This window comes from Chinchilla lanigera, unplaced genomic scaffold (assembly GCF_000276665.1).
Source record: "Chinchilla lanigera isolate Chin_1 unplaced genomic scaffold, ChiLan1.0 scaffold00026, whole genome shotgun sequence".
NCBI classification, from domain to species: Eukaryota; Metazoa; Chordata; class Mammalia; order Rodentia; family Chinchillidae; genus Chinchilla; species Chinchilla lanigera.
Window position 1 is genome coordinate 9,264,238 of NW_004955427.1, and position 24,130 is coordinate 9,288,367.

The 24,130-nt window shown below is 42.5% G+C and overlaps 1 protein-coding gene across 1 annotated transcript in view; it reads right to left on the reverse strand.

Moving 5' to 3' along the window:
* Myh15 (myosin, heavy chain 15) overlaps positions 1 to 24,130 on the reverse strand; it is a 142,811-nt gene that overhangs the window by 6,522 nt on the left and 112,159 nt on the right. Inside the window, exons 31-37 of the mRNA XM_013515043.1 lie at positions 22,673 to 23,022; positions 20,231 to 20,355; positions 16,441 to 16,556; positions 13,255 to 13,447; positions 12,807 to 13,010; positions 9,010 to 9,135; positions 2,838 to 3,008 (exon numbers count right to left, since the gene is read on the reverse strand). Coding sequence (XP_013370497.1) covers positions 2,838 to 3,008; positions 9,010 to 9,135; positions 12,807 to 13,010; positions 13,255 to 13,447; positions 16,441 to 16,556; positions 20,231 to 20,355; positions 22,673 to 23,022 — 1,285 coding nt within the window. The remainder of the gene's footprint in view (positions 1 to 2,837; positions 3,009 to 9,009; positions 9,136 to 12,806; positions 13,011 to 13,254; positions 13,448 to 16,440; positions 16,557 to 20,230; positions 20,356 to 22,672; positions 23,023 to 24,130) is intronic.

Here is a 24,130-nt window from a genome sequence, read left to right on the forward strand (position 1 = left end):
GCTAGGAGCTTGAGCCACAGTTGCCAGGGTGTTAACTAACAGAGACCCCACTCCTTTATTTTCTAAAAAACTTGTTAAGGAATTTTTTGCTTTGTTTTGTCTTTAAAAGGATTAAGACCATGAAGGTGAAAAACAGGTTTAGTAAAACAAATCTTAGTTTTTGTGTAATGCTAACAGGTATTAATGGTTGCTAGGCATTTACATGTGTCTCCCAAATGTTCATGTGCTCAAACTTAGCTCCTGTTCATATCTTGCAAACTTTCTTCCAAAATTCCTATGTTAAAGATATTTGGAGGTGATGCCTTTGAGAAAGAGGTAATCAGTACTAGAGGAGGTCAAGGGGGCAAGTCTTGAATGATGGCATTAGCATCTTTATAAGAAGAGGAAGAGACATGCTGTAGCATTCTAGCGATGTCTCACCACGTGACACCCAAGTCATGATACGATGCAGCCAAAAGGCCCACACCAGAGCCAAGCTAATGCCAGTGCCACACTCTTGCACTCCTTAGCCTCCAGAATCATAAGCCAAATAAACTCTCATTGTTTATGAACTACCCGGTCTCAGGTACTTTGTTCTTGTAACAAATGACTAAAACAATGGTATTCTAATTATACTTTTCAGAAAATTAACTGTAACTCTTTAATATCATCTTATACAGTAGCTGACTGCTACTGAGTTTTCATTGGTTCTACATCATAACAAGAAGCAAACCACAACTGAAGTAGAATAAAACCCTACAGTCTTAAATTGGAGTTGGACATACCAGTATCATTCATATATTTTTAAGGAAATAAGGACATTGCAAGTTCTTTGATTTTATACTTCTGTTAAAAATCTTAGGTTTTTTTTATATATATTTGTGTTTTATTTATATATATATGAGTCATCTTTCTCATTGTTAGGACAAAATACCTGATTCCCACAACTTGAAGAAGGAGTTTATTTTAGCTCACGGTTTCCATCCAGGGTTGGCTGGGTCCGGTGCAGAAATATCATGGTGAAAAGGCATGGTGGAGCAACACTGCTCATTTCAAGGTAGCCAGAAGACAGAACACAGGGGAAGAGCACCCACAAGAGATACACCCTCCACAGGGGTACCCCTGTGAGCCACCTCCTCCAGCCTACCTCCTAACAGCATATGCAGCTATGTACTCATCAACAGATTAGTCCACTGAAGAGCTTAGCATCCTTACAACCCACTTGCCTCCCAAAAGATCCACTGTGAACACAGGACACTGGGGACATCTTAGATCTAAACCATATTATTATACATGTTGTGGTAGAAACATACTAACCTTAATGTTAGTACACATAAGATGTTATTTTGGGTTAATAAATGCAGTTTGCCCCCTCCCACACACCAGTTTTTGCCTTTAAGATATATTCTATGAAAGCTATACAGAAAAACATCACATTTAAATATTTAAAATCAGTGGGAATAATTATTTGTGTGTGTTTTATTTCCCCAAGGTGATATCTAGCTAGCTTCATTAGCTGCCACTGGTATTAACATTTTAAGGATGGTTGAGTTTTTCTGATCGACTTAACACATTCATGAAGGGGCCATAATTTGTACATCTCACTGCTAGGTGGCTCTCATTTGAATTCCTTTGTAGTCCATCCACACAATGGAACATCAGTACGTATTTATGATACATACATACATTTATGCTGATGAAAAAGAAATCAGGCAGAGCTCAGGAATATGTCCTGGAGAGCACACTTAGTAGCGTGGCAATGATAAAGCATGAAGGTAATATGGAGAATATATATCATTTTGTGTAAGGAATGGAGGAAACATGAAGACTTAACACAAATGTGAAGACTTAACACATAATGTTAGACAGCTAACCACCAGTGGTTCAAGCTGCCCAAAGGGCAATCCTGCATGTAACACTGGTGGTTCCAGTGGGCAGAAATGTGTTACTTATTTTTTAATTCTGAAGTATGTAGGTGGCTTATATGATTTTGCAATCAAAACAGCTTTAAAGAGGTATGTGCAGAAGGGCTCAATTTCATCTCTATGTTTTCCTGAGGGTAGTCATTTTGTTAGTTCATTAGTTTTTAATTTATACTGTCATTGTTTCTTTTTGATAGTAGGAGGAAATTTTTATATGTCTTCATATTTCCTCATTTCTTTTTCATCAGCATAATTGTACATATACATCATAAACGTGCACTGATGTTCCATTGTGTGGATGGGATATAAAGGTATAGTCATGCATTACTTTCAGATTCCTCTTTGAACCGTCAAATCTCAGCAGAATATTCTCTTAACTTTTGTACTATTTATCATATGCCCTGTACATAGTTACTGAAGCTGATTCAATAATTTTAAAATTCCTAGCAAGATCAGTCTTCCCATGTGTTTTCAAGTTCCCTGAGGGAAGATACTGCATCATTTCTGTCAGCTCTTCCTGTATCTATCTGCAATGAGTTCCTCTTGATCACGGATTTGTTTTTCTCCTTTCTCTCACAGTTAGGGAATAGGTATTTTCTACAGAGAAAATAACAGGAGCAAAGGTACAGAAACAAGGCAGCAAGGGTGTGTTGGATACAGTCATCCTTCCCTTGGTGTGGTGAGAGGGAGGAGCTGCATTTCCACTTAATAGTAAGAGGGAAGGCATATTTCACCCAATCCAAGAAAAGTCCTCCTCGCCAGCCCAAAGTCAAACGGAAATGAATGGATATATCGATAGCAGACATGCTGAGTCGGACAGATCTGCAAGTGCTAAAGGCAAAGAAGTGATGACGGTTGTAATGCGTGAAATTCCCAGACAATAACCCTTGAACTGGGGGTTGTCAAGGCCTCACGATTTCCCAGGCAAACCCTTACCCTGGATTCTAGTTTCTGGATTTGCTTTTTGTTCCCCATCAGGGCAGTCTGTCCAGCTTCATCCAGCCTTTTCTGCAAGTCTGTAATTGTGTGCTCCATATTCTTTCTCATCCTCTCTAAGTGAGCATTGGTGTTTTGTTCCTTCTTCAATTCCTCTGACAGGTTTGCTGCCTAAAAAAGGAGAAAAAGGACTGATCTAGTCCAGGAGCCAAGAGATCTTCACATTTCTGCCAATAATCTTTAATTCCTGGTCTAACTGGGTGCCACGCCTTGCCTCTGTGATTTTAACTCCCCTCCCTCCGCCGCGCTGTCCCTAACACCTCAGCTACTTACAAGTTTGTGAATGATAAACAAACAGAGATAGCAGCACCCACAGAAGACACTGGAGAAGCAGAGGTACAAACAGACCAAAGATGGAGTACCATGTAAACATCACGATGCAACATTTCTGCTTAAAGAAAGACGACCAACTGCAGTAATGACTTTTAATTAAATAAGTGGTGACATATCGTTTATTCCTGGGTAAAGTGACTGGTGTCACATGCTATACCAGGAAGTATGTGGAAAGGGCCTATTAAAATCTTTTTCACAATTCACTTCTATAATTCTGGAATTCACTACTGTAAACAAATTAAGGCTCCAAGAAATTGGCAGCAGATGTTCTCAGTGCCAACAATTTGGCCTGAGAAAGGCTAGTTGTGGAGTGTGCCTTTGGCTTTGGCTAGATGTACACGGGCTAGGTGTGGTGTCACGATGAAGTTATTAAGAAATGTTTCATAAATGATTTCACAGTGTATTTCATTTAATACCGTGACCCTCCTAGCCAAACTTTTCTGTCTATCAGGTTAGCACTTTACGGTTTGAGTTTGTTCCACATAGGCTGGTATGTTAGGAAACAGCTGCTCAGAGCAGTGATATTGGGTGTGAAATCTTTAAAGAGATGAGGCATAATAGGAGATCCTCAGGTCCACTGGGGATGCGTTTTCTGGTAGGACTGTGGGACCCCTGTCTCTGTCTTTCTGTCTGACAATCTGACCTCTTCCATACATGCTCCTTCGGTTCTGATTCTACTTGCCAGGCGGCGCTTGCCAGCACCAGACTGAACCTGGCACCACAGCTTTCAACCTCAGGAATCACGAGGTGAATAAACCTCCTTTTTTCCAGCTTCCGCTGTTTTATTATAGGGACAAAAAAACAAATCCAGATTGTGACAGAAAACTACTGAGTGGGATTGCTACTGTAATCCTACCTGAAAATGGGGAGGCAGTTTTCAACTTGGGTAACAGGCAGGAGTTGGAAGAGTTTTTTGTTTTTTTTTTTTTTTGGTTTTTCTTCGGTACCGGGAACCGAACTCACGACCTTGCACTTGCCAGGCAGGCGCTTTTGCCGCTGAGCTAAATCCCCAGCCCCGGAAGAGTTTTAAAAAAACAAGATAGAAGAAGTCTATAATGCTGTAAGCAGAGCATTCAGTGTGATTCTGGGGAGGGCTCAGGGTGCGGCAGGAAGCTAACAGTACTTGGAGGCCGCCACTCGATAAAGCCAACAGCCCACTTTCGGGTGACAAGAAGGGGAGAGAAAGCAAACGGTTAATCAAGGGGAAAGACATGGAAAAAAATATGGAAGCAGGATGCAGATCGTGGATGAGAGTCACGTGTGTAACTTTATCCTGTCCAGAGATACCCGGTCCTTGTAATAAAAAATGAATAATTAATGGCATTCCTTTGAGACCCCATGAAGTAAATGGCTCTGTGTGCAGGGCTGCTCTGTTTGTGATATACCAACTTTGCTGTCCTTTTCTGGGCTGGCTGCTGTCTGTGGAGCAGCCATCTGTGTTTCTTTCCTATAATAAACTTCCATTTTATTTTCAGTTTAGAACTGGCCCATGTCTGATTTTCATCTTAACATGTAGTTATGGATCTGCTCTAGCCAGTGACAAGAAGAAGACTATAGGGAATTAACCTTAGGGAGAAATGAGGATCTGATTCAAACTATGAAAACAGGTACCTTTGATAAGCCAAGAACCTGGATACAATACATTTATGCCCTATCACTTTGTGGAAAGTTGAACATAAGAATAATGGAGTCATTTGTCTGGTGAGGGTTTCCAATGAAGCACGCAGGCTACAGGATGGATATTATTGGTGTTTTTTAGTCATATTTACCGTGAGACACATGGGCAAAGGGAAAAAGAAAAGGAAAACTTGGGAAATCCACAGCCTAGCCAGCGACAGAACTAAAAAGCATGTTGAGGGCCAGAGGGAACAGCCTCAGGATCCCTGCTAAGATTAGCGTGGCCTAAAGAGGGCCATGTGCTATCAGGCAAAACAATAAGGAAAAGGGTTTTGAGGCCTCTCACAAATCCTTTCCAGCCCCAAGGCCTGGAAAGATAGAGTAGCTTGATGAATGCCCAGGAATCCTCCAAGAGCTGGCCCTGTATTCAACGCAAGGCCACTGCAGTGGGTTAGGTAGGCTCAGGCTCTGCTTATGCCACCAGCAGATCTTGGTGTTTATATACTGCTGGTTTTGCAGTTATGCAGAAAGCAAGAGCTATGGGGTTGTGACACCTTCTGTCAAGATTTCAAAGGAAAGCCTAGGAGGCCAGACAGAAGTTTACTATAGGGTCAGAGCCCTATAGCATAGCACTAATGGGCAATACCCAGTGTGGCCATGGCAGTGGATCTGCAGCAGGACAGAGATCCTTATGGTGAAAAGAGACACAACTCTCAGGCCTTCATCCATTACCTGTTGTTAACACCAAAGTTGAGATATGTCTTTTGCCCTATCTTCCCTTGCTAACAATTAGGGAATGTGGCTATCCATGATCCTCTACTCTCTATCCATGATCCTCTACTCTCTATCCATGATCCTCTACCGAAAGGCCAGAATCAGTTTCCATAATAGCAGGGGGTACCATCGTGTCTCCAAGAATGAGAATAGCTACAGTCCATGTCTTACTCTAGTAGCAGATCCCACAAAACATGAGGAAAAAGCACCCCCCCAAAAGAGCCCTACTCATGAGCCAATGGATAATTACCAGCCCCTAGCACACCTCAGAGGTGTTAGAAAAGGTAGATGCAATTCTTTTGTCAGTGGGCCAGTCTGATTTGTTATATCAGACTTGTGCCCCTGTCAGTTACTCAAGCTGATGTCCCTTATTTTCTCTTACTTTCTAGGTCTGCCTAATGAATTTGACTGTGCCTCACACCGACACATCCTAAAATGCTTTTCTGTGAAAACAACTGATGAACTACTACACTAGGAGGAACAAGTTAAGGTTCCCAACCTCTATTTGAGACCACGTTTGTCCTGTCTGGTGACAGATCCATAGTGCAGACCCTAGAAAGGTAGATAAAATAGCAACATGCAACTTGTGCTGAGGAAAGTGACATGTGGCACTGAAAAGCCAAATGAGGAAGCAATCATGTTGCCTAAAACGAGCAGAGACAAAGGATAAGGATGCTGTGAGGGATGCCCTCACTGCCGTGTACACAGGAGGCCAGACTCGCAACTTGAGAATGAAATGTCTGCTCTGCTAAGAACTGGACTTGCTCTGAGATGATTCCCTCCTTCCGTGCCCCTATTTTTCCATGCTAGACTAAGAATGTTTATTCTATCCTTGTCCTGCTGTCATACCATAGAAGATGTAACCTATATTTTGGCTTTTACAAAGGTGTTATGGTTTATGTCTGTGTGTCCCCTCCAAAGCCTCATGGGACCACGGGGCAGGCTTTTAGAGTTTGATTATTATGAGTATGAGAGCTACACCCGCCCTGGGGTAGATAGTTTGCATATGTAAGGGAGAGGAAAAGGGTGCTTGAGGACATTCCTCCGCCATTCCGTCCTGATGTGTGTGTCCTGGTAGTTGCTTAGCTGTGTTCTGCCGCCCTGAGCGCTAGCTCTTTGCCATGTGCCACTCTGCCTTATAATCTGCCAAGTACAGATTGAAACTTCCACAAACTGTAAGGGAAATAAACCTTTCCTTCCTTAATTTTGGGCATCAGGTATTTTGTCCCAGAAGCGAGAAAAAAGTAACCAAGACAAAAGGCTTACAGCTGTAAGACTTTGCCTTAGGTCTCAGTTGAGAATTTGGAATGGGACTTTTGTGTAATACTGGGACTGCTGTGGATGGAAAGTACATCTCGCACTGTGAAGAGAACATGGACTTTGGGGAGCAGGTGTAAAATGCTATAGTTTCTATGCAGTTTGTGTGTATCTTTCATGTGTTGGGAGCTTAGTTCTCAATGAGGCATTGTTGGAAGGTGAGACCTTTAAGAGGTAGGGTCTAAGAGGAGGTCCTTAAATCAACTGGGGTATGCCCACAGACAGGATTTTGAGAACTCAGTCTCCCTGGCTTCCTGTCTGGCAGTGTGATCTCTTCCTGCCACTGTGGCACCATCTTCCATGAGCTCCTCACCAAAACCAAGCTGTTGCTAGTACCATGTCACTGAGCCTCTAGAAATGTGAGTTAAATGAACCTCTTCTCTTGGTAAAGTTACCCATATTCAAATATTTCATTATAATAACAAAACATGGACTAAGACAGTAACCATCTGTAGAATTGCTGCAACCTTTCCATACAGGTATGAGGACAAAGAATGAAATAGAGGCAACTCTGGGCTCTGCTATCTGGAATTGGGACTTAGAGAAACACTGTTGGAGAATTGAACAGTGAGAACAAGAAGTTGTGAGTTCAATTTTCATCATTGTCAAGATAATCATATAAAGCTAAGGTTAAGCAGATAGTGTCTCCCATAAAGCGCGACTGCAGAAATTCACCAAGGTCTATGTAAAATTTAAATGAAGGTCCTGTCTCTCCAGCTCCCATGGGAGGTCATCAAGGCTGCTACATGTATTGTGCATTTGATGAGTGCAAACAGAGAATGAAATTTAACCCCAGTCCCACTCATAAAGCTCTAGGACCTGTAATCCTCACCCCCCGACACACACACATCAAGTTGCCTCTATGTCCTCCTTCCATTGTTTGTTTCTTCTCAGTGGTATCATCAGCTTACTATGCCCTTGAGAGAAATGCCGCATTTGTTCACAAGAAGTACCCAGAGGATGGCCTTTTCTAGTTCCCATAAAGGTACCTTATGGCTGGCAATCATTCCTAAGTTTAGTGTCTTTTATGAAAAGCATGACCAGAACAACTTTCAATTTGCAAAGAAAGAAGGTCCATTACCACTGAAGTCCTTCTTTGCCAACTTGATTTTGTTAGGCAGCAGCATACGGTGTAAAACATTAGTGACATAAGTACTCTGCAGCTGTTAATTGTGATATGTCAATTTGAATTGAGTAAGAACTACGTAAGGGATTGGTATATTCTCCATGTGCCTGTGGGTGACTGACATGTAGGCCAGCAAACTGAGAGGGGAAGACCCACCCTAGATGTGGATGGTATCAACCAATAAACTTGTTGCTTGGGCAGCATAGAAAGAGAAAGAAGAAGGAAGTGCTTCCCTTTTTGGGGGAGTTCAGGTCTTCACCATTGCCTTTGGACGCTGGCCCCCAGTTCCTTCACCCTTCCAGTGCAGACCCTTCAGCTTTCTGACACAGACTCTTTGGCCTTCTGACACCAACTCACACCTGTGACTGCAAGGAGCTTCCAGGTCTTCAACCTTTGATTGCCGCTTGATCTTCCAGCTGCCCAGCATGCAGGCAGCCATTTTGGATTCTTCCATCTCTAATCCAGTAGATGGCCCCTGGCACTCTTCCCCTTCAGACCCTGTGACTTACCTAATAAACCCCTTGTATAATCATAGGTACAGTTTACATTCAACCTGCTCCTCTAGACAATGCTAACACACACTCTTTGCAAATCATCATCATAAAACCATATATGCCCTAGGGGAAAAAATATATATTGACAGAATTATTTTTATATACAACTTCTATTGATTCACAAGTGGAAAATTGGTAAACTTAAAAAGTCATATTCACAAGATTTTCCTTATAGCAATTCAGCTGCTCCTTTTCATTTCCAGGGAGTTTAGAAGGTAAGAGCCAATTGGCCAAGTGTTTAAGCTGAGAACAGGGAGGCAAAGGGTCAGCTGACTTCTATCTGACTGAACAAGGAATCAGGGCCTTTTGGGCTGCAGGTTGGCCCAGCTTCTAGGTTACTGCTCCAGCGAACTCTGGAAAGTCAGACGGAGCAGGCAATCAATAGACTCACCTCAGTGGCTGCCTTCTTGGAGTTTTCTTCTGCATTTTCACGTGCTTGCACCATTTCTTCAGCAGCTTTTTGCATCTGAGCAACATCAGCCTCTAGCTTCTTCTTCTGGCTGAGGAGGCTTGTATTCTAAGGAAAAGCAGCATACCTGTTAGGCAAGTTGAAACCACCAACCCAAACGCCAGTTGGTCTGTTTAGCTCACAGTCTAGGAGGCAGCTTTGGCCAAGAGGCAAGTTTTACCAGAGTCAGCCATACTCAATTAAGCAAGACCTCCAAGCCCAGGAAGAGCAACTAAACAGAAGGGATTTCATCCATTTAGAGGTTCGGGGTTAAAGAGAGGGGAGCCTGAATCAGAAAGAAAAAAAAAAAAAAGCATGCCAGATAACCTACAAGTCCAACATGAGTTTAGTCTGCACTTGCTAAGGAATGTTTTTCTGCTTTATGCTCTTTAATGTTGAAATAGTCTCAGAGCAGAAGTTGGAGTCCCTGTGGTCATCTGGGGAGCTGGGGCTTACAGGATAAAAATCACACTTTCAAGTATCTCCCCCAGGAGAATTCCCCCTCTTTATTCATCTGCTTGCTTTCCTATCTTACCCTGCAGTAAGGACGAGAGAAAAGTTCACAAGAGTCTTCATCCCCAGCCTTTAGGAACCATCATTAAAGGGAGGACACTTCCCTGCAGTTGGTGCTGTCCTAATTCCTTCCTCCCTGAGTTGTGACACTAGAGGTTAAATCTCCTTTGCTGTACCCAGTCTGTGCTTGAATATCAACTTTCCTGAGGGTGTGAAATCTCAGCACAGTACATGCGTATGAAAGGCACAGTCTTTCTGTGTTTTATGTCTTCTTTTACTTTATCGTTTCACACTATCCTTTCTTTTTCCTCTAGCAACAGACTTTCTTGGGGGCAGGATTAAGCCTTGGAAATAGAGACAGGAATTCCAGCCTCATGGGTTCTGCCTGCCTCCTCCTCCATGGCATGAGGGACTACCAAGATTGTGCCTTTGGTCCTGTGCAGAGCCAGGCTCTACGCACCTCAGAATGCCATTGGGGAAGTAAATGATTTGGGGGGCGAGTTTTCTGGATGCTTGTTGCAGGTAACTTCACAGGACTCTTTCATTGCAAAGGAAGGCACACTCAGGAACACTGATTTGTTTGCATATGGAATTATTTAAAATCTGCCAGAGAAAAATGCTTAAATTTTTTGCAAACTGAGTGACTGTGATTCATTCATTTTTAGCAGGAAGGAAGCTAAGTTTATATTATTACAGTTCAGGTTTGAAAAGGAGGCACAATCTTCAGCCAAAGTTAAGTTTGGCCTCGTATGTTTGTTCTAAGCATGAGGTCCTTGAGAGCAGTACGCTGCCTAGACCTGTGCTGTTCAAAGAGTAATGCAAGCAAGAACAGCACCCACAAACTTACTGGATTAAAGGGTTTCACTGCAGTACCTCTGATTCAGTAGGTCTATAGTGAGATCTGAGAATTAGTATTTTTGTATTACTCACTCTTTTACTCTAATTTTAGAAACTCTACCCTACAGACAAGGTCTCCCCTGGCTAATTTTCATTTTTCCCCTCAAAATTTTCTTGTCTCTATGTCAGCTTTTTCTCTGGTGAAAATCAACCAACCAATCAATCTCTCTCTCCCTCCCCCTCTCTCTCTTCCCCCTTCTTCCCTTCTTCCCTCTCTTTCTCCCTACATTTTTTTCCTCACATTGTAATCTATGATGCATTGAGTTAAAATATACCATACATACCATGTAATCTGTCACCAGTAGTTATTAATGACTTCAAGCAGTGGATGATTTACTTTTCAAAAAGCTGAATATTCCACTTTATAAGAATTCAACACTTTGTACTGAGATAAGCTTTCTTCAGAAAAAAAGTAAATGATTTTTTTTCTCCTTAAGATCTAGAGTCCAACCCAGGTCTTGCACATACTAGACAAGAGTTCTAGTACTGAGCTATACCCTAGCCCAAGAAAATGTTGAAGTCAGTCAGTCTGCTGGGATGTATAGCCTACATTCTATTTGTTCTGCACCCAATGGTACCCAAATGGGATTACACCATGTGCAAGGACACAAAAGTTAAAGTATGGGCACAAACTAAATGCAGAACCTTTAGCAGGTACATTTTCAGCTTACACATCCTTTAGAGTAGCATTTTTTGGGGGAGCAGGGTGCAACCAGCATTCTGTGAAGGGTAAGTCTTTGTGATGTGGGATTTTTGAAGGAGTTTTAGTATATCTCAACCACGCCCATTAAAAGCCACTGGCATTTCCCAGCCATTGTGGCAACCAGTAGATGTTTTTAAACACCTCAGAGCACGGAAGATTGTCCATAGCTGCTTCCATCTATCTTTTATATCACCAATGGAGACTTTCTAAAACATAAACCTAAAAACTTCACTCTCTGCTAGTCAACATTTTTGAGTATATTCATATTATCTGCAGATCAAAGGCAATCTCCACCAGACTCAGATTTCAGGTCTTTGGCAACCTGACCACACCTGCCTCTTAACATCATTTCTGCTCATCTTTCCTGCCCATTCTGCACTCTAGATATGTGAACTTTTTCCAAAATGTGAATTCCCTCTTCCCCAGTGGCTCTTCCCTCATTTTCTCCCTTCCTGGCTGATGTCTCCCAGGTCTTTCACGTTCATGACGCCCATGGTCGCTAAGTCTAGCACTGTCAGAGAAGGCTCCCTGTGGGGGTGCACTTTCCCCATCACCACACTCACACACAACTGCAGTTATTTACTTAGCACATTGTTCGGGGACAGTGTAGACACTTTGTATCTCCACAGGCTTACTTATCCAGGTTTTGGTGGGTACCTTTTGCACGACTTATTTACTACAGACCTTTATCCTAGTCATTACAGCTTCTAATTCCAGGACAACGGTAAGGAATCCAAAAATTGTGGCTCATGTCACATGACTACATGAGACGCTAAAGTACTATACTGGCAGCTCGTTTTATCAGTAGCTACTTAGAATTTTTAGTGATTCCTGGCCCTGGAAAGAAGTATTTATTCCTAGGAGGCTGAGCAAGCAAGTGGATTAGAGAGAGCAGGAGAATGAGGTGAGTGGCTGGGGAAGACAAGGATACAGTATGCTCAACTCTCCCTCTCTGGTGTACTGGCTTTCAATGCCCTGACAGTTCGCTCTCCTAGCAGAAGGCTTAATGTTAACAGTTAACTTGTGTCTCCCAGAGAAAGATATCTTGAACTCCTAACACCTAGTTTCTCAGAATGTGATTTATTTGAAAGCAGAGCCTTGAAAGAGGTAATAAAGCTAAAAAGAGGTCATGAGGGTGAGCTTTAATCCAAAGTGGCCGGTATCCTTCTGAGTAGTGGAAATCTGAACATCCAGAGCTTGACACGGGAGATGAGGGGAACTCACACAGAGAGAACGCCATGTGAAGGTGAGAGGTTGGAGAGCTGCGTGGACAGAAACAAGGAATGCCAAAGGTTACCCGCCAGAAGTTAAAAGACGAGGAATATCCCACGGGATTTAAGAAGAGCGCGGCGTTGATCTTGGATGCCTAAATTCAAACAGGACTCTGCAAGAATAAACTTCCAGCCTTTGAAGTCATCCAGTGTGCACTGCTTTGCGACAGCAGCCCTGGGACATTAACACACCCAGGAGCAAAGAGTCTGACACTGCTCAGTATGAGGCTCTCCCTATGCCTCTAGTGTCACATCCCAGCCTTATGTGGCAACTGGGGCCAGCCTGAGGCTGACCAGAGGTGGGGCCACTGCCATGGACCACCTGATGCCGCTGGAGGAGAGTTCATGGATCTCACCTGGATGTGAAAAAGATTGATTTTATCTGTGGCTTCCAGGAGCTCTTTTTCCGCCAGCTTGCGCGCACTCTCCGTCTGCTCTTGCATGGACCTCAGTTCCTCTAGTTCAGACTGAAGAAGAGAGGTGCGTCGCTCAGCCGAAGCCACCTGCTCCTTCAGGTCGCTGTTCAGGTGCGTGCTGTCGTCCAGCTGCCTCTGAAGGTCCTGCGGGAGAAGATGTGGACTTGGAGCACAGACCCCTCTGTTCAACATGGGATGGGGACCCAGGTGTACATGCTGAGACAGCTCTACCCACATGTTCCCTACATGTTGAACGGAAGCCTGCTCCCAGTCTTGATGGATGAGATCTGTTGTCCTTATCTTTATTGCTCAGTACAGTCTGTTACTTAGTTTGCTTCTGTAAGCAGAAGTCTTTCAACCCCAACCCCATATTACACACTGAAAATACCTTCACTTCACTCTGAAGCTGGCCCAGGGCTTTGGTTGCCTCAGATGCCTGGCGGTGAGCAGAACAAAGCTGGAGTTCCGCGTCCCTGAGGCCCCCTTCCATCTTCTTCTTTAGCTGGGTAGCCTCAATTCGGCTCCTAGCTTCAGAATCCAGACTGGACTGCAGAGCATCAATAGCACACTGCTGCTTCCTCCTAAGTTCAGAATAATTAATATTTAGGTGGAAAACATCACATCCCCAAATTAAGAAAATGTACTCGCTGTGTTCACAACAGTTTAGAAAATGTCAAAAAGCAAAAGTTGAGGTAATTAAAAATAGAGCTAAAAGGTTCTCATTTTATAAATATAGTGAGAGGTGCGGCTAATGAGTCTGTGTTGATCATAACAGATGAAGGATGGTTTACCAACCTCTATAAAGAATCAGGCAGCTCTAGACTATTTTCAGTGTTCCTATGAGCCAGTGGTAGCCTTATCTGAGATCCTCTAAAGGATGATCGAAAGTAAACCCCCACATTTCCAAGAGTGGTTACTGCCGAGGACATATGCTTTTCTAGATGGCCGTATTTTAACTACTTTCAATGGTGAGAAATCTCTTAACTGGGCAGAAGGGAGCGACTGAGATTAGAAAAGTCCAAAGATACAGCAACACTGCTCTAACAGCCACAGACATTAACTACTTGAACAGGTTTATTTCTGTCTGGGAGTTTGAGCGAACATGAACTGGCTGAGAAAACCAGTAGCAATGTAATTTTGAATGACTTTGATATTCCTTCGTAAAACCAAAAACCGTATCTGCAAAGTGATTAAAGCTGAGAAAATAGCTATGTGTTTAGGAGGGCAATGAAAATATTGAGGGGATCCATGACCAGTTTAAATTCCCAGTCCTCCTGCAAATAGTTGGGGACCATGTGGCTGACGGGGCTAGAGCAAAGTCTGCCATTTACAGCCTGCCCACACAAATGCTTACACTTGTGTGAGCCTGCACTCTCTCGTCCCCATCTACGGCCTCATGGGATCGAAGGAAACTGGCTTCTTGAGTTGCTAGGAAGAGTAGAGAACTGTATTTCCTACCTCACATTGAACTCCAACTTGGGCAAAATTAAACTTTTATCATTTTAAACCACCAAGATTTGGTGCTTGTTCATCAGGACAGTTTATTGCTGTCATTAACATGTGCACTGCTAAGCTCATCCCGTGAAGCAAGGCTCTGGACAGGTAAGTAGATAAGAGGACAAAAGGACCCTCTATCCCTTCTCATAGCACATTTCAGAACAAACAGCAAAAATATATTTGTCTTGGGTCAGAAATGGATTCTATACTGAACTGTCACACAGCCTGTGTCCTGACTTCAGAAATGGATTAGGAAGACAGGCCTTCTGCAGGGAGAAGGATGTGGGTGGAGCCTGCAAGCAGATTCACATGCAATATGAGCTTCTCTCTCTTACAGCAGGTCCTCAGAAGCAGTTGAGAAATTCACAGGTGTTACTCTTTCTGACCTCATAGCTCAGGGTTTCCACTGCTCCTCTGCAGCCCTGTTTCTCCTGACCCTACAAGCTGAGGTTGACCTTCTGTGCCTACCTATCCTTAGGTGCTGGACTTTTGTTCTGCTTCCAGATCAGAAGGCTTGCAAGCAGGTAATGTTAATAGGAATAGTTATGTGATGAACTGTTTTCCCTCACGTGTCATTTGTCAGACCTGAGTATCCCAGAGTACGACTGGATTTACAGACAGAGACTTTCATAAGGTAATTAAAATAAATGTTAGGCCACTATGATGCAGATCTAATCAAACAGGACCGGTGTCCTCACAAGGAGAGGAAGATACATCAGGGATAGGTACACAGAGGGAGGACCCTACAGGGACAGAGTAAGAAGGAGACCATCTGTCTGCAAACCAAGGACAGAGGCCTCAGGGTAAATCAAATCTGCCAACACCTTGATCTCATATTTACAGACTCCAGAACCGAGAGAAAATTAACTTTTGCTGTGTAGCCAGTCAGTCTGTGAGTTTTGTGACAGCAGCCCAAGCAAACAAATTTAGGGACACTTATACGCATCACCACTAAAACTTTTAAGATATTTCTCTGCCTTCCTGTGTCACTTTTTCCAAGGTCAACGCTCACTGTACAAAACTAGACCATCCTTGGCTGGTGGCAAGATCTTCTGTACAGAAATAAAGTCTACCACAATAGACAGACCGAATGTTTCAAATGCTAGCTTTACCACGTGGTCTATGACATGTCAGGAGTATCTGCAGACAACACAGTGCGGCTTAGGACACCGAGACTTAAAAGGAATGGAGAATGTGGGCCTGGAGAATGACGATTAAATAATCAATACATTCTACCCTTAGTCCAAAAAAATGCCAAAATTGAAACCCCCCCAAAATACATTTTTTTCAAAGAAAAATTAAACACTTATGACTAAGGGTAACATAGTAAGGAGTTTCTTTTGTATTTTTTCTAAATGAAACATACAAATTGAGAAAAGAAGTCCAATTTTAAAAATCAGGACACAAACATAAAACTTTGAAAAAGCTAATCATTTAAAATCAACAATAGGCCATTTTTTTTCCTCTTTCGATATCACTTATCTCACAGACATATGAAGTTTTCCTTAATACATGCAAGTCACCTTTTCCAAATGATGAGCAAGGTATTTTTGAGAGCTGAATACCATATCTGAGTTTGAGGCCACACTCTCCAAAGACACACAAAAATATTTTACCTAAACATCATGAGATTTAAATGTAATCTTGGGGCAGAAATTCAGTCAGATGATAAAAATTAAGAGGGTGCGTATAAACTGAGATTATATGGCAAAATATGAAGTGACTGATTTCAGAGGAGTAGATGGTATAGAAAGGAAAGACAGTGGAAGATCACCTGACAGTTGTGACGAGATCCAGACATTATACACAAACATTAAACACTTATTTATTGTGTGCATGTTTTATATGACAGTAGAAGCTGCTTGAGTGTAAGAAAATCATAAAAACTGGTGGTAATTATGTGTATTACTTTATATTAACACAGGTGAACTTCATAGAAAATCTAGTATAGAGTTAGATTAAATTTTTTTGGTAATGGTCCACCAAGCGTCATGAAAGCCACTAAACCCAAAGAGCTCTGATCATTCAAGGATTTTGAAAAAAAGTAATTGCTGCTCATGAGAATAATTTTAAATACCTAAAATTCTCCATTTCTTCCTCTTTCTCTGAAAGCTTTCTTTCAAGCTCGGTTCTAGCTTCTGTGAGTTCGAGCTGGATGCGAAGAATCTTGCTTTCATTCCGTTCCAGAGCTCCCTAAACAAATTAGTTTATTAAACAAATATTCAATGAAATTCACCTTTGGATAAAAGTTTTGGATTTTTTTCTCTCAAAATATGTCACTGATGTAACTCTTTTTAGGGTTGCTGGGAGATATCTAGGTTCAAGTCAGTTCCATAAAGATTGGAGCAGAATGGAAGATGAGTGGCTGATCATTTGTGGTTTCTGACATTCTTAGGTCTTTAGCTATAGCTCAAGAACTAGAATTCCAAGACATTTTTAGCCTAGTATTTTTACTGATTTTTTTTTTTTTTAGCACTAAGGATAGAACCCAAGATCTCATATTTGTTAGGCAAGTGCTCTACCACTGATGCAAATCACCAGCCCAATTAAAACATTTTTTAAAATATAAAATTTCAAACTTCTCTGCCTATATTTAAACTTTCACAGTTACCACTTTTGATGCTTATCATCTATTCCATCTTCGGAGTGACCCAATAAAGTATCAAAGGCAGAATAAATAAAGTAATAACTGCTATTGGGAGTCTTTATTTGATTCTGGGTATCCCAGAGGGCTAGAAGAAAAAAATTGAATGCACTTAGCCAGTAAGCAATAGAAAGGTGTCTGATATTTTCCTATGAAAAATGAACAAAAAGCTTAGGATATGCTTGACACCACAATAAATGAAAGCCATTATCACCAATGGTGACAAAGATTGAACTTTTTTGAATTTTTGCATGAAGCTCATACACGTTACCTCAAAAAATTTAAGGAACAAGAATTTGAAGAGGGCACATTTCATTATGTTCCCCTGTTGTGGATGTCCCCAGATTGGATCACTAGGCATTGAAGGGTCAGTTAGCTCTATTCCTACAAATGGATAGTTCCGACAGGTAGGGAGCTCTCCCAGTCTCTAAGTATTTAAGACTAACCTAGGGAATTATTGCCAGAGATATTGTAAATGTGAATCAATTTTAAAAGTAGAAGTTTGATGCAATTTTAAAAATCTATTCCAAAAATGCATGTAAAAGAAAAAGAAATATTGAAAAAAAAAACATTTGGTGTATACTGATGATACAGTGCGTAAGGGTGATGAAATGTATCTGTCAGTGAACTCTGGACAGTTCTGAGAGCAGAGGTAATTGCTTATAATCTTCTCTGAAGAGTGATTAACAAATACCACCATGGGTGAAATCAACTGACTAGTAATTTTAGATAAAAAGAAGAAGTATGTTGAAAAGTTTAATATGTTGAAAATTTAGTATGGTCTCCTTTGCCAGTCTCTCAACACTACCTGAAATATAAAAACAAAATTAACCGGAAACAATGATGGATAGCAATTTCCTCACAGGGAATGATGCAGGGAGAAACTCTGACCACTAGCTTTCCAGAGTGCACTGAGAAAGTAAGTCTTTAGAGAAAGTCACCTGGGATAACTTGAATTCTATGGCTTTTAAAAAACTGAGAAAATTTCTCACAAAGCCTCACTGAGGATAAGAACCAAAGTTACAATACATATCCAAGCCGATGAAGTGTTTATGGTGTGCCTGGGGATACAATTTGAGAAAAGGTCAATAGGATATATTGCCATCTAGTGGTGTTCAATGATACGGGTGCTGTGGCCTCAATGTTCTCAACTTTGACGTGATGACTGAGTAATGTACAGTAAGTCCCTGATTTATGAACGAGTTCCATTGCGGGAAAATGTTCTGGATTCATTCATACGCAACAAAGTGAATCTTACACAGGACACCTGGGGAAGTTTGCAACTCAAATGCTCCTAAGTTGGGGACTTACTGTACTGAATCGTATGGCATAGTAGTTTTATGTTTGTTATACACAACAGTACTACATGTTAGAGTTATGCAAATAAAAGCAAGGTCATCAAGTTGGAGTTTCCTTTGACCATGTCTTTGTTCTGAATATTGTAATGCACACACTATAGGCAACTCCTCATTGAGTGACCAATTCATTTAACGACCTAGTCTCAAGAACAGAACTCAGTCATTAAATGAAGAGTGTCTATAAAGTTCAGCAAATGTACAAGAAACAGTCTTGTAGGAGACGCTACACTGCTACTAAAGAGATTCCATATAAAGTGTGGATGACCTCCGGTATCATTTATGTGTAAAAGAGCAGGATCTGTGTCAAGAGCTATATCAAGACTTGAAAGTGCTGCACACAAGTTAATATGGCTGCATCTCTTGCCTTGCAGGTTTCCTAAGAGTTGCAATGGTGATGTGACTCTAACAGACAATGCTTATAGAGTGCAATCAGTGAGTGGTAGTTTTTATCACTGTACCTTCCAAAAGGCCCTTGCCTACAACTATCTACCATTCCATTTCAGTAGTCAGTGTCTCTATCGGTGTGTTCGTAGATTAGGACTGTATTTTAACATGTCCGGATGCTTATTCAAAACTTGAGTCAAAAAGATGAACTTCAGCTGAGATAAAGGAGGTCTGCATGGCTTCTAAATCATCTAATGGCCAAGACAAAGTACCTGTCTTTACAGTTCACTATCTAGTTTGGGTTAAGGTCTTCTTACTGGTCTTTGCTATTGCTTGACCCCACCCAGGGGTACAGTCAGAGACCTTTCCTAAACTTTGAATCCATAACCCCAAAAATACTCCAGCCAAATAATCTACGTGCAAGATGAGCATTCAGAAACAAATGTCTGAGAGCATCACACAGAATTTTCTTTGGGGAGGGGTGTTTTTGATGGGTTCTGTCCCAAGAGGGAGAAGATGTGAGAATAATCATTCTTTCAACCTTGGACAAATATTTACTGAACCCCCACAGGGAAAAATGAAGCCCCACTTGGCTACACTATGGCTCAGGCTGTGTGTGTGCATGTGTGTGTTAGATGGTGATTTCCAGGACCCCGTAAGTCCAGACTCAGTGGAATTCCAACACACGCCCATCGAGTGGTCTCAAAGTAAATAACTCATGTGACCAAGGTCAACACTGGTGCACAGCCATGACTGTGAATTTTTGTATAAATCCAGACTGCTGTGAGGGCTGGCAGGCTGGCTAGCTGGCTGCGGGGCTCAGGGAATGTATGCGGCAGCTGGACACCCAGGGCTGCCTGGGCGGATGGGCAGATAAGGTGAGTGGAGCTGAGCAGCAGAGAACACGGATGTCTAACCCGGTCCCCCATTCTGTGTCTTCCGTGGGCGGACCAAATCTCAAGTGACCCTCACTGTCTGAATTGGTAACAGGACGACCACTCCAACAGAGCAGCCATGTCCGAGGTCTGTGCTGCTCCAATGTTAGAACGTATAGGAACAGAAAATCGATCCTGTTAAAATGCAGGCTCTGATTCAGCGGAGCTAGGGAGAAGGTTGAGAGTTTGAGTTTCTAACAAGGTCCTGAGTGATGTCCACACAGCTGGTCCATGCACATATTTTGAGTCCTGAGGGTCTAGGTACTAGAGATGAGCAGTCATGGTCTCTGTTGTTGGCACATTCTGAACATTTGTGTGCACTAGGGCTTATTCTGCTTTCCGAGTTTCAATTTCTTCTTTTGTAAAATAGGGACCTTAGTTTCCTGGGATGATTACATAAAATAATACATATCAAGCATTTGACATGGTCCCTAACATGTAGACATCACTTAAATGTGATGCTGTGGTTGCTTTTGACATTGCTACAAGGCAAATCTTCCCTCTGTCCCGATGATGGAAACCTTCTTTCATCCCTCAGGGCCATACCTCTGTTTCTTCCAGTGTCAGCTGGGCTTTAGTTTTCTCTTGTTCAACCAGTTTCTTAACCCTTTCCATTTCAGTTAAGTTCCTGGTCCCTTCTCTAACTTTGTCTGTCAGACTAGAAATCTGCTCTGGAAAAATAAAGAACAGTAAAGTTAGTGAAAGAATCTGTCTTAGACCTATGATACCAAGCACATCATATTGTGCCTAGACACCCACTGGAACTGTATTCACACAGCCCTTGGTAGAGTAGGGCCACCACTAGCCCTCTGGGACATCTGTTAGAACTAGAAAAAGGTATCTGCTCTTCCACATATTCTTTGGCTAGCTACCAGACAACTATCCCAGTTGGTGAAGATGGTGCTTCTTAGAGTCTGGTACATGGGACAGTCTGTGTACATGGGACAGTCTGTGTACATTGGACAGTCAGTGTACCTTTCCATAGTGATTCTGCTTATCCAACAGACTCTACCTGGACATGTTCTCAGACACAATCAGGAATTCCTCCACTTCTAGTGCAAGGGCTTAGGTTTCAACATCAGGAACTGCTCTGATCTCAGCCACACACAACACTGGGACAGAAACTTAAAGAATGAGCTAGGTTACTCTCTGTCAGGAGCAAAGACATGACCCTAGAGAAGCAGAAGACAGTAGTTTTAGCATACAACGTGATGGTTTGGGCTCCTCTCCCATGAGTATAAGCCTTTGAAAGAGCAGCACATCCAGCAGTCAGGAAAACCTCTACAACCTGACATTGTCTTGATGACTGCTGGTTATGAAAGGAGCCTCTGGTACCTAGGGCGGGGCTGGGGTGGGGGTGGAGAGCCATAGAATTCAGTCTAGAGGCAGCAGAAGAACTCAAGAGCTCACCTGCTTCTCTGGTTCTGAGATCCTAGGCTGTAATTGTTTAAGAACTTCAAAAACTTATACAAACACATCATTTGAGAATTCTCACGCAAATAACGATCCTTCTCTGACAGACCCTCTCCAAAGAGAGCTGCCTCCTAGAAACCTCTAGTTTTCCTCAACTCTGACTGCAATATACAACATACATTCCTACAGTTTAGAATCACCTGCAGAGTGTTTTTTTTTTTAAAAAAAGCTCAATGTCCAAGCTCCAACCCAGACCAAGTAGGGTGTCCAGAACAGCAGCCTAGACTTTGCTTGGGAAACTATTAGCAATGCAAATTCAGAGGCCTCAGCCCAGACCTACTGAATTATAAACTCTGGATAGACTCCAGGACCTTTGGGTGATGTGAACACAGGTAAAGTTTCCAACCCACTCTTCTAGCCCCATTAACTTTCCAATCATGGATTGACTAAGTCATGGATTATGTAAGTCAACAGAGGAAGCAAGTTTAATTCATACCTCCAATAATCATGCTTCTAGGGCATCTCTGGGCCTTCATGTATACCACTTTTGGTGCTGGGATAACTTACCCTCTTTGGAGGGCTGTTTGGCAATGTGTCAAAATTTTTAAATTTACTACTGTAACTCAGCAATTTCATTTCTAGGATTACTTTTACATGTGCACAAATATACGCATATGAATGTATAGCATAGGATTAGTACTGAATAATCAGGACTAAAATGAATGAGACTTAAATAAGTATTGGTCATCCTTCTTATGAAATAAAATATAGCTTTTTTTTTTAAGTATGAGGCAATACTCCATGGATAGGCATGCAAAAATCCACAAGGAACATAGCAAGTAGCATAGTCCAGTACTTGAATGTGTACGGGAGTCAAGACATCTAGGATCAGATCACAGATCTGCTACTTATCAAATGAAAGTTCAGACAAAGCACTTAATCTTATGTGGTCCGGTAGAATCTCCATTTTACAGATAAAACTAACACTAAGACTCCTCTGGGTTAAATAATAAATAGTTGTATATATCATAATGCCCAGGATAGCCGGGGGGCATGGTGGCGCACACCTGTAATCTCAGCACTCCAGAGGCTGAGGCAGGAGGATTGTTGGGAGTTCAAGGCCAGCCTGGGCTACAAAGTGAGTTCAAGGCCAGCCGGAACTGCATAGCGAGACCCTGTCTCAAAAAAAAAAAAAAAAAAAGCATGGGCTACAGAAATATTTGTTAAATTATAAAGTATATTGATAAATGAAAGATAACAGGTATAAAATAATGTATCCTTTGGGTAAAAGACACACATGAATATATATAGTACATGGAAAAATCGGTAAGGCTTTTAATATCAAGAAATCCTTAAAAGTGGCTTTTCATATCTAAAGGTATAAAACTAGAATTACTTCTAGAACTAATTTAATACAAATAATACCTCTAGCAAGAAAACAGTGAAAGCAAAGCACTAAAACTTGACAAGTTAAAACCTGGATGGAAACATAACAATGCCAAGGTTTCCTGCTCACAGAGCCAGGGCTCTTTGCAGGCCCCGGCTCCTGCTTGGGCTGAGAGCCCAGCTGAGTACCTCTGAGACTGTCGTTCTCCCTCCTCAGCGTCTCCCGGCCCTCGGCGCTCTCCTCACAGCCGCGCCTCAGCTCGAGGACCTCAGCGCTGAGGGCCCGGGCCTCCTTCTGAGAGGCATCCAGCAGGGCCTGGGCCTCCTCGTGCTTCCGCCTCCACTGGGCCAGGGCCTCGTCAGAGTGCCGCAGCTTCTGGTCCAGGGCAGCCGCCGCAGAGCGGGCCTTCCCGAGGTCAGACAGGGCGTCCCCAAGCTCCAGCTGCAGCTGGTGCCTGGCCCTCTCCAGGGAGGCGCTCCTGGCGTTGGCCACCTGCGTGGCTTCGGCAGCCTCCTGCAACCGGACGGCCAGCTTCTTCCTGAGAAAGGGAGACCCAAAGGGAGGGTGAAGCAGCGTCCCTCTGAGAGCTCATCAAGGCTGCCCAGGGTCAATGAGGGCGCTTAGATACAAGCAAGATGGCCTCTGCCGTTGACTTAACAGCTCCAGGAGCTCCCTGCACTCCAGAAACCGGCCTCTGCTCACCTCCAGCTCCAGCTTCTGTGCACATATGGATTTTACTTTGCTAACCTGGACGTGCAACTGAGCATATCTGCAAATTCCTATAAAAATTTGTTTATCCTAAAGATTTAATAAGCAATACATGTCAATTTCATCCAAAATGGTAGCCACTGTTCTAAACTTCCCACCTACAGCAAGCTATTAACTCCTTCAGCATCGTTAGTCTCCAAACACCTCCTTGGCTATGTTGCTTCCAAGGAACATTTCCTTGTGCCCCCCTTGTGTGTTCATGCTCTCAGCTTCTCTTCATGTGGTTTATAAACGTGACACAAATTTCTCTGTCTTCTCCATATCAGCTTAGCTCCTCACATTTACATCCATCCTGCCATGGTGCCCACTTTACACATCCCATCACTCTCAGGGAGGCCTGGGCCTTCTGCTCTTCCAGAACCCTCGCTGGAGAGTGGGTTATGCAAGGCTTCCTCTACCTCCCTCCTGAGACAGCACTCTGAAGAATTCTAGTGAATGAAATGGGTTCTTTGCTTACATCTCCTGCAGAATTGTTAGCTGTACCATTCTTAATCTTGGATTGCTTCTTTAATGAAAGGAATTATACATAGGAAAGATTTTCTGCCATACTAGAAATCTAGAGAAGAATGTCAAGAATTAACATGCACTGTACAAGTATCCCAGCAGAGTAATGTGGAAGGCAATGAGGCTCCCTTTGGGTAGAATCCTGCACTAACCAATCTGTGCTCAATATTCGGGAAGGTTTTGGGTTCTAACAACAATCCCTTGATCACTGGCTTTCTAACCATGTCAGTTCATTTCTTTGCTTCATTCTTCTTAAGAGGAGATTCTGATGCTTAACCCAACCTAAAACAGTGGGAGTCTCATAAAATAAGAATAAAACAACACGTTATGGTTTAGATCTGAAAAGTCCCCCCAAATTCTCATGTGTGCAGGAT